Source organism: Rhea americana, unplaced genomic scaffold, assembly GCF_003343005.1.
Source record: "Rhea americana isolate MKP2758 unplaced genomic scaffold, rheAme1 scaffold_12, whole genome shotgun sequence".
Taxonomy (NCBI): Eukaryota; Metazoa; Chordata; class Aves; order Rheiformes; family Rheidae; genus Rhea; species Rhea americana.
In genome coordinates, this window is record NW_028185261.1 from 8077055 (window position 1) to 8090517 (window position 13463).

At 33.9% G+C, this 13463-nt stretch overlaps 1 protein-coding gene across 1 annotated transcript in view; it reads right to left on the reverse strand.

The window, feature by feature from the left end:
* Positions 1 to 5218: 5218 nt before the first annotated feature.
* The window catches only part of ERICH2 (glutamate rich 2), a 20269-nt gene continuing 12024 nt past the window's right edge, over positions 5219 to 13463 (reverse strand). Inside the window, exons 7-10 of the mRNA XM_085321034.1 lie at positions 11167 to 11366; positions 8350 to 8407; positions 7126 to 7197; positions 5219 to 5791 (exon numbers count right to left, since the gene is read on the reverse strand). Coding sequence (XP_085177160.1) covers positions 5640 to 5791; positions 7126 to 7197; positions 8350 to 8407; positions 11167 to 11366 — 482 coding nt within the window. The 3' untranslated portion in view covers positions 5219 to 5639. The remainder of the gene's footprint in view (positions 5792 to 7125; positions 7198 to 8349; positions 8408 to 11166; positions 11367 to 13463) is intronic.

Consider the following 13463-nt stretch of genomic DNA (forward strand, 5'->3'; position numbering starts at 1 on the left):
TTGATGGGTTTGGCAGTTTACCCTAAATAGTAATTGGTAGCTAGTAGAATAATAGGCTTTCAATRGGCCTTTTGCAACATCACACCTAAAAACTTTAATCCTTCTGGTATTTTTTTAGTTACAATATTACAGAAATTAAAATACTCTTTCAAAAGGAAAGTTAAATGCACTTGATTGAAATGAAAGTGGTTTTCAGAAGAACACAATACTTAACTAACATTTATAATAAAGTTGAAAATATAGCATAGAAACACATTTTGGAAACAGAATAATATAAGCAGGTACAAAAAAAAAGGCAATCAGAACATAGTACCCTGAGCAGTCATGTTAGATACTAAATTTTCCATCAGAGAAAGTTGATGTGCAGGTAGGAAAAACTTCCTTCTCTCTACTTGAAAGAACAACTAATTACTCCCTAATCTGAAGGAATCTCATATTAGCATTCTTACCATAACAGAATCATGCTGTTTTGAAGGAGGAGGCGAGTATAGGTTTTAAGCAAATCCATCAGCTGTTACACATGCTTCTCTTTTCAGTATTTAGTATGGGAGATCATACAACAATACTAAAGAGTAATTTCAGGGAAGAAATCCTAAATCAAGAAAGAGAAATGATTCAAATTGAAGATATCGATCTGAAAGAGAAAATCAGATTATCAGTGTTGCACATGTTATGACACATATTCACATCTTTTCAAATAATAGATTCTCATCTCCTACTTTAGCCCTTCAAAACTTCTCTGCAAACTCTCATTTACCTAAAGCTCTTGATTCCTCTTACTGGCATTTTGGTAGCAGCGCTGGAAGGAGACAAACATGAAAGAGAAGAATCATGTCATCTAGGTGGATGTTAGCTACTCAGTACTAGAACAAGAGACATAATTTAGCCTTGCTATCTTCAACAGTTCATATTGAGCCAGAACAAAGTTTTAAAGCTTATGCACATCAGATAAGAGCAGCACTGCTTTGAACAATGAATCAAGCATAACCTACCTCATTACGGTCAATACCCACTTTAAGGGTAATCTATCTTAAGAGAGACGTAATGCTTACAAGGTTTAAAGGAAATGTCTGGGAAGGGATTTGGGAGTGTACAATGGATAGTGCTCTGATAACTCTGACAGCTGAGTTCTCTGCAAAGCAGATAACAATGCCTAGCTTCACTCTCGCCTGACTCTGAGGACAGAACACCAACTTGGGACTTCATTCCTTAGCATTCTCCTATCAGTCATACAAATTATCTTTTCTCTTCACAGATTAATAATCCCTTTAAACAGAAGTCTAAACTGAAACTAAACCAAATTGAAAGTAAGGTGAGCTAGCAAAATTCTGAAACATCTGAGAGAGATTAGAATTCATGCTATTCATGTCATATAGAAAAGCTTGAAATTAGAGTTGATTCACTATTTCCTTCACAGAAATTCTGTACAAAGGCTCTAGCAATACTAAGGCTGCAAAATGACCAATGAGCAGGTTTTCTAGGAAATAAAAAGGGTCCAGAATTTCCCCTTCCAGTATCTGAAATGTTAGACCTGGAATTCAGCATATGTATTGATGTGAATTTGCCCTCAGTGCCTTCCAATATTAACACACCCACTGCTAGCCAAAGACAGGCTATATAAGCATTGCAACAGTTTGTAATCTGTAGAAAAAAGACTGGTACTACTAAACTCTGGTTACTATTTCTAACTCATTAAAAAAAATGTATCCATCAATAAATGAATAGGATCTTCAAGGCATATTTAACATGGAGTCCAGGTGAATGAAAGATAATTGTCAAGAGCTTTAAGTAATTCTTGTCCAAACAGCAGCATATTGATCCATAGTTTTAAAATGTATTTTAGATAAAAACCACATTTTGAAAATGTAAATTTTAGTCAAAAAAGAATACAGAAAATACAAAGCTCTTTTGGAAATTATYTGAATAATGCCAATCACTCAAAAGATGGAGAAGCATTATTTATTAACAATTTTTTTTAATCACATTCAGAGTGAAAACTAGCTTTGTGTTTTATAGTCAGTTATATACATAAGTTATATACATTTTAAAAATAACTTGTCTTTATTATGTAAGTATAATAAAGATATTTATCTAAATCATTTTCTTCAAAATGTAGTTAAAGACAAATTAGTTCAAAAAAAGTCTGACTTTTCCGAGACTTGGGAAGCTATGAACAGACCTGAGAAGCATCATAAAAAGCCTCTGAGGTTTTCAGTTCAAGAGGTACAAATCCTTTTACTAGAGTTTGTATTTATGTGCAGTTTTAGTTACTTGAACCTCTATCATTTTCTGAGTTACTAGGTTGATTGCCCCTACAAGTCCCTACATTTGATCAACCAGACAGAATGAGTTTAAGCAAAGCTTCCAAGCCTTTCAGAGACCCTCCAGTTAGTCCTTTTGTGTTTGCTCYCCCTTTTCTGAACAATTCCTCCATAAAAGTAGGTAAATTTTTCCTGGTTTCATTTATGGGCCCCGCAGAACAGTAACAGAGTAGCTGTGGCAACGAGTCCAACTTCAAGAGCAACCTAAGCATTCCCCATTACCAGACTGACACCTTCTGACTACTTTGACACACACCTTGTCTTTTCATGAGTATGGGTCTGTAAAAGCAGATGACACACAGATTTTAAAATTAATTTGAAGAAGAACAGTTATTCTTCTCTTATTCTTTACAGTAATTCTATACAAGAAACATGAAAAACACTAACATGCTAGTGAAAAGAGGGACTTCAGAAGCGACCTGTAGAGGCCACCAAGATAGAGAGACATTCTCTCCATTGCACTTTGTACCTTGTACCAAGTATTGGAGATCTGCAAATGCACCTTTACAATACAGGAGGATCTCTTCAAGGAAAATAAATTCTCCCAAAGTTTTCATTCTGGGATTTCAGGTCCTTTAGACTGCTGCGGTTAAACAAAGAAACAGACACTGGAAAACTCAGCTCTGTAAGAGTCAAAAGCATTTGATAACCATCTGCTCTGTCTTATTTATCCAAACAGATCTTCATTAGGAATTACTGAAAGAAAAATTACATAACACAAAGCAGCTAAAGGCAATAGTGTAAACTCACTCATATCTAAGAAACCAACGGAAATTATTTGATACATGTATGTCTATCTAAGCTTGAATAAATTAACTGATTTCTTAATCTCAAAGACTTACATGGACTTAGATGGACACATTATTGTTTGAGCATTTGTTTTCCATATGAAAATGAACAAGTAAAGCATTTATTCAATAACATTTAGACATACCATGGTAAACATTTTTTTTAAGCTGAGGTAAAGGTAATATCCTTAAAATTATAGCACAAAATTGCTACTACATAGTTTCAAACATTAATATCACACCTTAGAACTTTTGCAGTGAAAAGTAATACTAAACTTTAATGTACTCACGTATTTAATAAAATGTTCATTGTAACTTTTCTTCTATCTATCCCAGAATATGTTAGCTATATCTGGTTCTCATTAGTAGACTTCACTGAACGTGATTACACTCAGTCCAATTCTGTATCCCTGTATAACTTAACATTTTGTATAATAAAATTCTTAGTATTTTGAAAAATAAACTGTGAATACAGTAAGAATCAGCTACAAGCCTGTAAGGGTGAGGTGGGGACACCACTTGACCCCCAGCAGGGACAGATTCACAAACACAAGGCACACTATGGTCCATGCTGAGCGTTTATTACCTCTGCGTCTGAGCAAGGGTTGCCAGAAGTTTCCMAATTGAGGCAATAAAGGCGTGGGATAATCCAAGGCACCACTGAGTGTCAGTCCACGGTGAGGAATGCTGAGGGGGCACTATAAGAGGTTTTATGTACTACACATGCACAGTACATGTATTGAGCTCATCGCTAATCTCGATTCAAARCCCAGGTGTAGCACCACCCTGGCACTGGCCCAGTTGAGTGATCTATGGGTCAGCATGCCCTGTTGATGCTCCTTTTCTCACGGAACGGTTTGGCTAGCTTCCTTCATCTATCTCCTTGAAATTCCTCCACACTTTTCCACACAAAGCCTTTCCTACAATAGCATGGTTTAATCAAGGTATTTTTTCATCATTTTAAGCAAAAGAGTTGCACTGTCTGTGCAGCTAGATGCCTATACTTTTACAGGTATGCCACTCRTTTCATAACCAAACATTAAAAACCACTTCATTCATTATCTGTTTCTTTCAGCATTGTAACCTCGTTCACTTATCTTTACCATGTGGACACCAACTGATTCCAGATAATACATATGGCAGACATCCCACAYAGACATCTGCATTAAAAATGGCAGAAGATATTAGCACAAAATGTAAACCATCTTGAGTTTATATTTCCGATCTATTCTTGAGATATACTGCTAGAAAGGGAATTTGTCTCTTCAGAATATAACCACATAATTTTCAAGTTTTCACGTCAGTCCAGAAAAATTAGCAGATTTATAAAGTAGGATTCCCAGTCTATGATTTTTCTGTATCCCTTTTAAAAGCATTAAGATGAATTAATTTAGGACCTGACAAATGGTTCTTTCTTAGAAAAAATTTCCAAATGAAAATCATGCCATAGGAGTTGAATGATGTAGACACTAAAACTAGTATTAGTAACTTAGGAATCAAAACCTCAAAGGGGGTGACCATATTCATTCCCTTCAATTTAAGTGAGAGGAGAGATGCTCAGCTTCTCTCAGGAAAGCAGCTGTCTTACCTCTCTCTTATCCACTTCTCCTACAAACTAAACTTTTGTTATTTCTATAGACTAGTTGCGGCCTGAAAAACACCTAAATTTCTGTGGTAAATTTACATAAGAGACTCAATTCTATAATCCCTTTATGAAGACCAGACTCACTGGGAGCATGAATTCATACTTCCTCAGGTGAGTATTAATTCTCTCTCTTTTTTTTTTCATCATGGTGGATGATATCTACCACCTCTACTGTGATTCATGCCGTTTCAGTGTATAAGCCTTATTAATGCTAACGATAACTGAATGTTAAAATGGTAAATGTTGCACAATCTTACCAGTTATGTAGATTTTCTGGTCAATTTAACAACCGGCATTTATTCAACCGTGCTATAGGGTTTATCTCCAAATCTGGACAAAAGACATTCACTGAAGTTATATATTTTTACAAAGACATCAAGTAAGGATTTTTAATTGAAATATTTTTAATAGCTATTTCATTAATGTCAAAACTATAACAAGCAAAAACATTTTCAGCTAGCTGTATTTATATTTTAGGGTGGCATTTCTGTCACTCAAAATATCATCATCACTTCGCAAAATAGAGTTAATGTAATCATCTGGGAAGATCAATTTTCCCCTTTTCAAATGATGAAAAGGAATATGGCAAGCATAATGCTCCTAAAATACAATGCATTTGCTCAACTAACAATCTACACCATAGTTTCCATATGACCTGCAGCTCCCGGGGAAAATATTTTACCAATTGCTTCCGCATATATCAAATTTGTATGTGTCACTAAGTTGTAGATCAAGGTAAATTTTGAAGATATAAGTTTGAAAATAATACATACACAAAAAGGACTACTGAAGTACAGGAAAAGAATTGTGATTGAACAGTACACTTTAACATGCCTTTTGGAAAACCAGAATCATCAAACAAAATATTGTAGATGAATTTCCAAACTAATTTTCCGCAGATTCATCAGAATCAGAACTTCCTTCACTTTCTTCATCACCACTATTTGAACAACTAGTACTCTCCTTGTTGTCATCACTGCTTCCATCAATGGTTTCTTCATCTTCGCTGTCCCCTTCAGCAAGTTTCTGTGCCGTTTCTGCCATTGAAATACACAAGATCATTCATTACTGAATTTGTTTTATGTTACAGGAAGTTTTTCTCTTTTTCTTTTCTTTTCTTTTCTTTTCTTTTCTTTTCTTTTCTTTTCTTTTCTTTTCTTTTCTTTTCTTTTCTTTTCTTTTCTTTTCTTTTTTTAAGGAAGTAAGCAATTAGTTTTACCTGGCTTTAATTAAATGATTAAATACTTATAAATCTTTTCTAGTGAAGGAAGAAAAGCCTGCAAAGACTATGTCAGAATGTCAGAATGCAGAGTTAAAACTACGATGTTAGCTTATATCCTGAAATGTGCTGTGACCACTTTGTTCCTGAAATTGGCTCAACATAGCTCTAAAACAAGCACAGCTGGTAACCAGAGAATCCCTCATTTATGGGGGAATGCTCAGATGAACTTAGCCACTGTTTAAGCTTCTTTGTTGTTCCGTTTTCCTGTAGCTACATAGTGGCTGTAGAATGGGAAAAGACATTTTTCCTCCTCCTCAGCTGTCTTTATACCCTAACAGATATCAGATTAGGAATTCTTGACCATGAGTTACTGTTGTAAGCTAAAGTTAACATAGTAGGGAAAACATAATGCCCATTTAAACTAGTCCAGAGAGTTTCCAAAGAAGGATTAAAGTTATTGAATCTTTGTCATTCTTTCCTYGTCATTGTACTAGATTACAGAATTCAGTAGAAGGACTTTCTCTTCAGGTTAACATCTTTCAGCCTAATATCTACTTTGTGACAAACATGGTCTACATTTTGGCATGACTCAATTGCCTGGATCACAGGTAATGTGTCAGAGCATCATCAGGTGTTTTTTGATGAAATTCTCTAGGGTAGTTTAAAAAACAAGTCCCTTTATGGCTTGTTAGGTCTCTCKCCTGGAAGTTTCCTGCCTGAGCACTAAACGAGTTTTCTTGAGCACTTCTCTTTCACTTCAGTGCAGCTTTAGACAGATTAGTTTAAGGTCTTTATTGATGCTTTGGAATACTGAGACAGATGATGGGAGCTCACCTGGTCCATTCTACCAGTTCTGAGTTTAAAAGATGGTTCCTAAGTAAGACTTCCGACTCATTCCTTCTTCTCTTAATATACTGTAAAATGAACCCTTGCAACTGAACATTAACAACCAGAAAATGTTTACTCCCTCATTTTATAGCCCAGGTAGCCTATTTAAGATGTAGAAAACCCAGAAATAGTATAAATATTTTTTGGAGTGTTTTTTAAAATAAGGTCAGATTCCTATTGGTACAATAACTCCACTGTTTATCTGTGAAAGGCAAGAATATCTCTGTAATAAAATATTGTGGCTACAATTCTCAAACTTACCCATCAACAACTTTTCTTCAAGAAGTGGAAAAAACTGCTTAGCCTCAGCATTTTCTGGTTCATAGATCAGAACTGCAATTTGACAACATAACGTATTACTGACGTAACATATACATACGTTATACATAATGTATTGTATGTATACAATGACAAAATAGAAAATCTGAAATAGGACTGACCATTTATGGTCCACTAAAGTGCAACTATACCTCTAAAAAACTTCACATATATCTATACACGCATCAAAAATGGATATTCATAACCTGAAGAATTTCAAGCCTATTGTTACAGTCTATGCTTTGGTTAATGTCATAGTTTGGATTAAGCAATTAGAAATGTAAATAATGACTTTTCAGTTAACTACATTATTAATTTCAGAAAAACTTTATTTTTTCTTTAATTTTTTCATCCTAGAATTAGGATGGAAAGAAGAYGTATGCTATTTACAAGTAATAGGATTATAAAGTATATTAGCTATATTGGAAACATGCATAATATATGCAGAAAATTCAGAAAACAAGTTAAACTTGAATAAACCCTAGAAATACCCATGGGAAAAATCTAGAAATAGTAGAGCCTGAAAAAGCTTTATTATTATTTTCCATATTACATATATATATAAATGCCATAAACTGAGGGAAAATAATTTAATGAAAAAAAATCAAATGAGTTATTCTGGAATAAAAAAAATACAGTAAAATACTCAGATTTTAATCAACTGCTGATCATTGCAGAATATTTCAAAGTTAAAAAAAAAAGTAATGGTTTATTCACCAGCTCTTGGTTTACTTTAGTGACTTACTAGTACTCTTCGCATGTAATCCCCTAGACATAAAACTCACTCATTTAAAAAGGTAAAGAAGAAATAAAGTACTTGATATCATTAAATATTATATCACATTAAGCTTATAATAACTAAATTACACCTTATTTTTCCTCTCTATAGAATACTCTATCGTGCTAGAGTATTCTAAAACTTAAAGCTTTTTGCTAAACATACAGACAATGCATTATATAATAGCATTTCAAACTGGGGAATTAGATTATAAACAATTTTGCCACAAGAAGGTGATACTTTAAACTCTGGTTAGGATGCTTCAACACAAAAAATAAATGGCGAGTGACTGAAAATAGCCACTGTTATGAATGAAATTGTAATGTCTATGCAGAAAGTCAGTCTGATTACCTCAATTAAAATATAATCACCCCTGAGGTAGTACTTACTCATCTGACAAAGGTTTTTTGCAAGATTGTAGTTTCCATTCATAATTGCTTTCAGGAACTAAAATAAATAAATAAATAAATAAATAAAACATATAAATCTATATGTATGTATATACCTATATATATTTTCACAGAAATGTAATCTTGTATGAAATTAATATAAATAAGTGCTGATATTAAAACTCAATTAATTCCAAGTTTTGCCTATTTTTACATGAAAGATATATTTGATGAGATTCTAACAGTTTTCCCCAAGTAATGGAGAATTGCACTGTTGCACCATTGTACTAGAGAGATCCAGACAAGTCTGACAGTTTTACCAGAACTTGCTTAATTTGCATTCTAACTATGACCATTTAAAGTCTGGACATCTAAGTATTCATGGCACAAATTCAAGCTATTATGGAAGCACTTAAGAATGACAACAGTCATACAAACATGAAGTCCAACTTGCTTCAGTGGAAGTAGTGAATCAACTCAGACTAAAAGTCTGCAGGAATGAAGCTTAAATTTGGTAGAATGGTGATATTTTTAAATAGGAAAACATAACTGTCCTAGCCCTCTGCTGTTCTTACACAACTAAATACAATTAATAGCCTTAAAATATATATCTGGCAAGAGTCAGATATAAGGATCCTTGCTGCCATTATTACACATTGAAAAATACCAGAAGTTGATTAAAATCCCACAATGCTTTCAGGCTTACAAGTCCACTTCTATAATTAGAATATCTGAGATTCAGAATTTTTCCATGTATATTTTTTTTTTCCGATCTTTTCCTCATTAATCTAAGCCCACAAATGTAAATCATAAAACATTTCAAAAAGCAAAAACTAATAATATTAATCTAACAAATGTGGTCCTGGTTAACTGTTTGATTATCGGACTGGTGAGACAAAGGCTAAAACCAGCTCTATAAACTACTTATTCAGTTAAAGTAAGAATGTTAAACAAATTACTAAAGAAAATATGATCATCACTAAAGTGTCAAAAATAACTACATCGTAATACCTAAGGTACCATCATTTTTCCTTCAGTTAAAGAAACTGAGAATCTCACAAAGCAACGTCCAGTAACTACTAGCTGGGGAGTATTGTTGTTTTTAATCGTGGACACTTAAATTTCACTTTTATTTGAAACCAAATAGAAAGTTTGAGAGCTGCTAAACTTAGCAGGTGTCTTTCAACACTCAAAACAGTTCATAAATGACAAAGGCTAAACCTTGCTGTTTGTCAGCAGACATAGTTCCCTCACCATAAGAAAATCCGGTTATAAGGTTTCATCTTTCACTGCTCCTTCTTTGTCTTCCCAGTGTAAAGATATATTTTACTTTGTAGATTCTAAGACATGCAGTCCATTAATCTTCTATTTTTTGTTACAGTAGAAAATGCAAAGAAAATTCCCCAATACTTTCAAGTTTTCCTTCAGTTTTCCTGTTTTAAAGTATTTTGATGGAACTCTTCTTTCCTTTTCCATTCATCATGTTTTTTATATAATACCAACATGACTGTGTCAGCTTGTGTGTAAGTAATTTAACTTTTTAAGAAGTGAATATAAGCTTTTTTCCCTGGAAAAATTAAAAGCCTGAATCCAAATTGCTCTTATTATATTTCTGTTTTGTCTATAGTRTATTAGATTTATAGTGAAAGCCCACCCTCATCTTCAAGAGTTTGTTAAAGTTCCATTAAAAGAAAGACGGCAGAAGTTTGGAATAAAAATCTGTGGAACAGCAATGAACTGTCTAAATGGAGTGCGGTTCTCTGCTCATTTCAAATCTGAAGAGGTGCTGATTATTAAATGAATACACCTAGTTAATGGAATTATCATATTGAATACTACTCACCAAACAGTTCAACATTCAGAGTTATGACACTATAAGCTATTAACAAGGAGGTAAAAATGATCCTCCTCCAGATACAAACACACATGCTCTTATAACTGTGGACTATAAAAGCAGCAGCTACCCCAGAAGGAATGCTTACAGTGCTTACAATTTGTAGTATCCACAACAGCAACTGCAATGCAAGGCAAACAAATACCTTTGCACTTCAACAAACAATAATAAATATAAAAATAAATACATAAAAAGGGCAGTATTGGGCCAGGCTACTATTCACTTAGTTTAATATCTGTCTGAGATACCCAAAACATGCCTAGGGAAGAGTATAAGAATAGGGCAGGCACACAGGTTACTTCCTCAAGGACTTTACTGGCCACCAACTGTCTGCAGCACAGGAGATTTCTGTCAGATGCGGTTTCTATTTATTTAGCCTATAAACTTTAATAAAGTTCTTTTTCAGAAATCTTGTTTTTGAAAATGTGAGCAAGAACCTTGCTTACATAGTAGATGTACGGAAGATTCATTTTCACCAAGCCAATCACTATAATTGTAAACATACTATTTTTATGCGCAGCCCTTAGAATTCCAGCTTTGAATTTTCTGCAGAACTGTGCTCTGGATTTCTGTACAAGAGAGTAACAACTGTAACCCAGACAAACTTGTAACTAGTGAGGTCTCCGAATCTGTCCTACTTGGCAAATACAGCAAACTGTGTAAATGTATCTGTTATCAAAGAGTTGTTGCTGAAACAATCATGGGAATAATTGTCATGATACATCATTTTTATCAATGAGACCAAAATCACATGGAAATTTAGGTCTGGGAATAAAAGATTTTTCATGGTTATCTCGGTAATTAATAATGCTAACAAGTCTTGAGAAGAATTATAAAATATTCAGTGTAGAATTGGTACCACAGCTTACCTGAGTCCACAATACTGACTTATATTAAGACAATTTTAATAAAGGAAAATTTACCTCTGCCAGTAATTCTAGTGGTGTACTAAATTTCCCATCCTCATTTTCACTTTTTTCATTGCTAATTTCATTATTGTCATCTGATATTTCTGTCAGTAGCTCATCATTATTATGATTTTTGATACCAGTTGCCTGAATTTGAGCACAAAGTTCTTTCTCAGGTGCTTTCTTAATGTTCCTGGATTCTTTTTCATTGTCACCTGAATTAAAAAAGAAGCATTAATGACAATATGGCAAATTATAGCACTTGAAGACTGTTCTTTATATTCAGAATAACTCCCAAATATTTATTCATTTATGATGATCATGAAAAGGTCTTTTTGCACATAGTTTAAAATATTTCCCATTTAACAATTGTATCAAGAAGATTGCATTTTAAAAATTTACTTAGAAGATTTTCTGAGCTTTAAAGATACTATTATTATAATTAACAAAAAAATCTCTCTTCCTGCAAGACTGCAATGCAATACTCCATTACAGGGCTAACTACTTGAAAAAAAAAAAAACAAATGACAGCTATCTGAACGTCTCTTGTCTCAACACCTATTTGACTCACATGAATAGAATGAATTCTATTTTACTGGGCATTCAAATAAACACATGTTGTTCAAACAATGGTAGGAAATTTAAACACAAATGAGTTAAACCCAGTGCTCCTCTTGACACTTATTACAAAATGTTGAAGTGAATGGGTTCATCAGTGATTAAATTTTAGAGTTTAAAGGTAATTCTTAGGCCACAAAAGAGAATCAGATTACTGGTCTCAATTCAGTTTCAGCRATACTAATTACACACTTTTTTTCCATAAGATTTGGTTGCAGAGAAATCTGCATAAAAGCATGTGTCAAAGAAAGAAAAAAAAAGTGAAAAAAAGTCTATATTATAAAATAACGTTGAAAGAATTGACACAATTTATGTAGACTAGAACCCTTTTATGGAAATATCAGTTGCAGTTCCAGTGTTAATGATGAGCTTAAAGGAGAGATTTGACTTCTTCACTTTAGGTAAAGAAAGTATATGGTCCAAAAATAATATTCTTTCTCAATTCTCTAATTCATTTTCAGAACATGCAAAAATATATTGACTAATTCTGAAGGTAATACTATGTTGAAAATGGAAGAAGAAACTTAGTATACAATATACTTAGGACTTTCTTTGTTCCTAACATAACAATGCAGTTGTTTCAGACTTCTAGGATAGATTGTATTCACTGCAATCTTGTGGGTAAACTTGTATCTCTTTCTTTCTTTTCTTTCTTTTTCTTTCTTTTTCTTTCTTTTTCTTTTTTTCTTTTTCCTTTTTCCTTTTTTTTTTCTTTTTCTTTCTTTGTATTGTGCACAACTGCACAATACAAATGCTGGTAAAAATAACTGTATGAAGTCTATGAACTTTGAGAGGCTCAGGGTGACCTTTTTTWAAGGTGAGGCTTTTTTTTGGTCAGGCAGCTAAACTTTATGCCAAAAACTAGTTTTCTATCAGCAGACTGGGTGGGGGAGGGGTGGGGGCAGGGTGTGATGACACAAATGCTCTTCCCTCCTTGTGTGTGGAGAAGACTGATAGACTTTCCCCTATAAAGCTGTCCTAGTTGAAGATGCAGCTCTCCTCAGTTTTCTGTTACTGCTGGCTATGTGATGTGTTGTGCAAGTGTTCTCTAAATACCTTCAGGAAAAAATCACAAAGGTAGCCTGAACTCATCTACTGACTTTCTTTGGCAAGTATCCCTTCTGCTGCAAGACTGCTGGTGCAGTAACCTCTACCCAAASAGCAGCCACAAGCAGTAAGAGAACACCTTCGCAGGTCTCAGACATCCTCTAGCTTTATCTTCTCACAGGAGTTTCATATGCTATAACTCAGCACATTGCCTTCAGACATTTTTAAGATTTGCATTCTCTTTCTTTACAGTTACTTTGTATCTTGAAAGTCAACAACCTTATGGACTTCCAAAGGAAGTTACAAAAAGAAGTGAAACAAGCAAAATAGTTACCCAGGGAAATTACTACAATGGTTAATGTCTAAATACATATGGGGTATTCTAAAAGAAAGTGTTACATGCCATCAAAGGACAYCTGTGTAAACATATTTCTTTAGAAGCCTGTGACCGATGAACAGGCTAACGTGTAAAACATCAAAGACATTACTAATATATGGGGGATCGGAGACACCTGAGGAAAGGAAGTATGACAGCTATCTAGAATACAAAGGCTGCCTCGCTCAACAGACCTGTCCAGGAAAAAGAGAAAACAGAAGGAGAAAAGCTCAGTACAGAAGACAGGCTTTTAATAGAAAAAAAAAAAAAA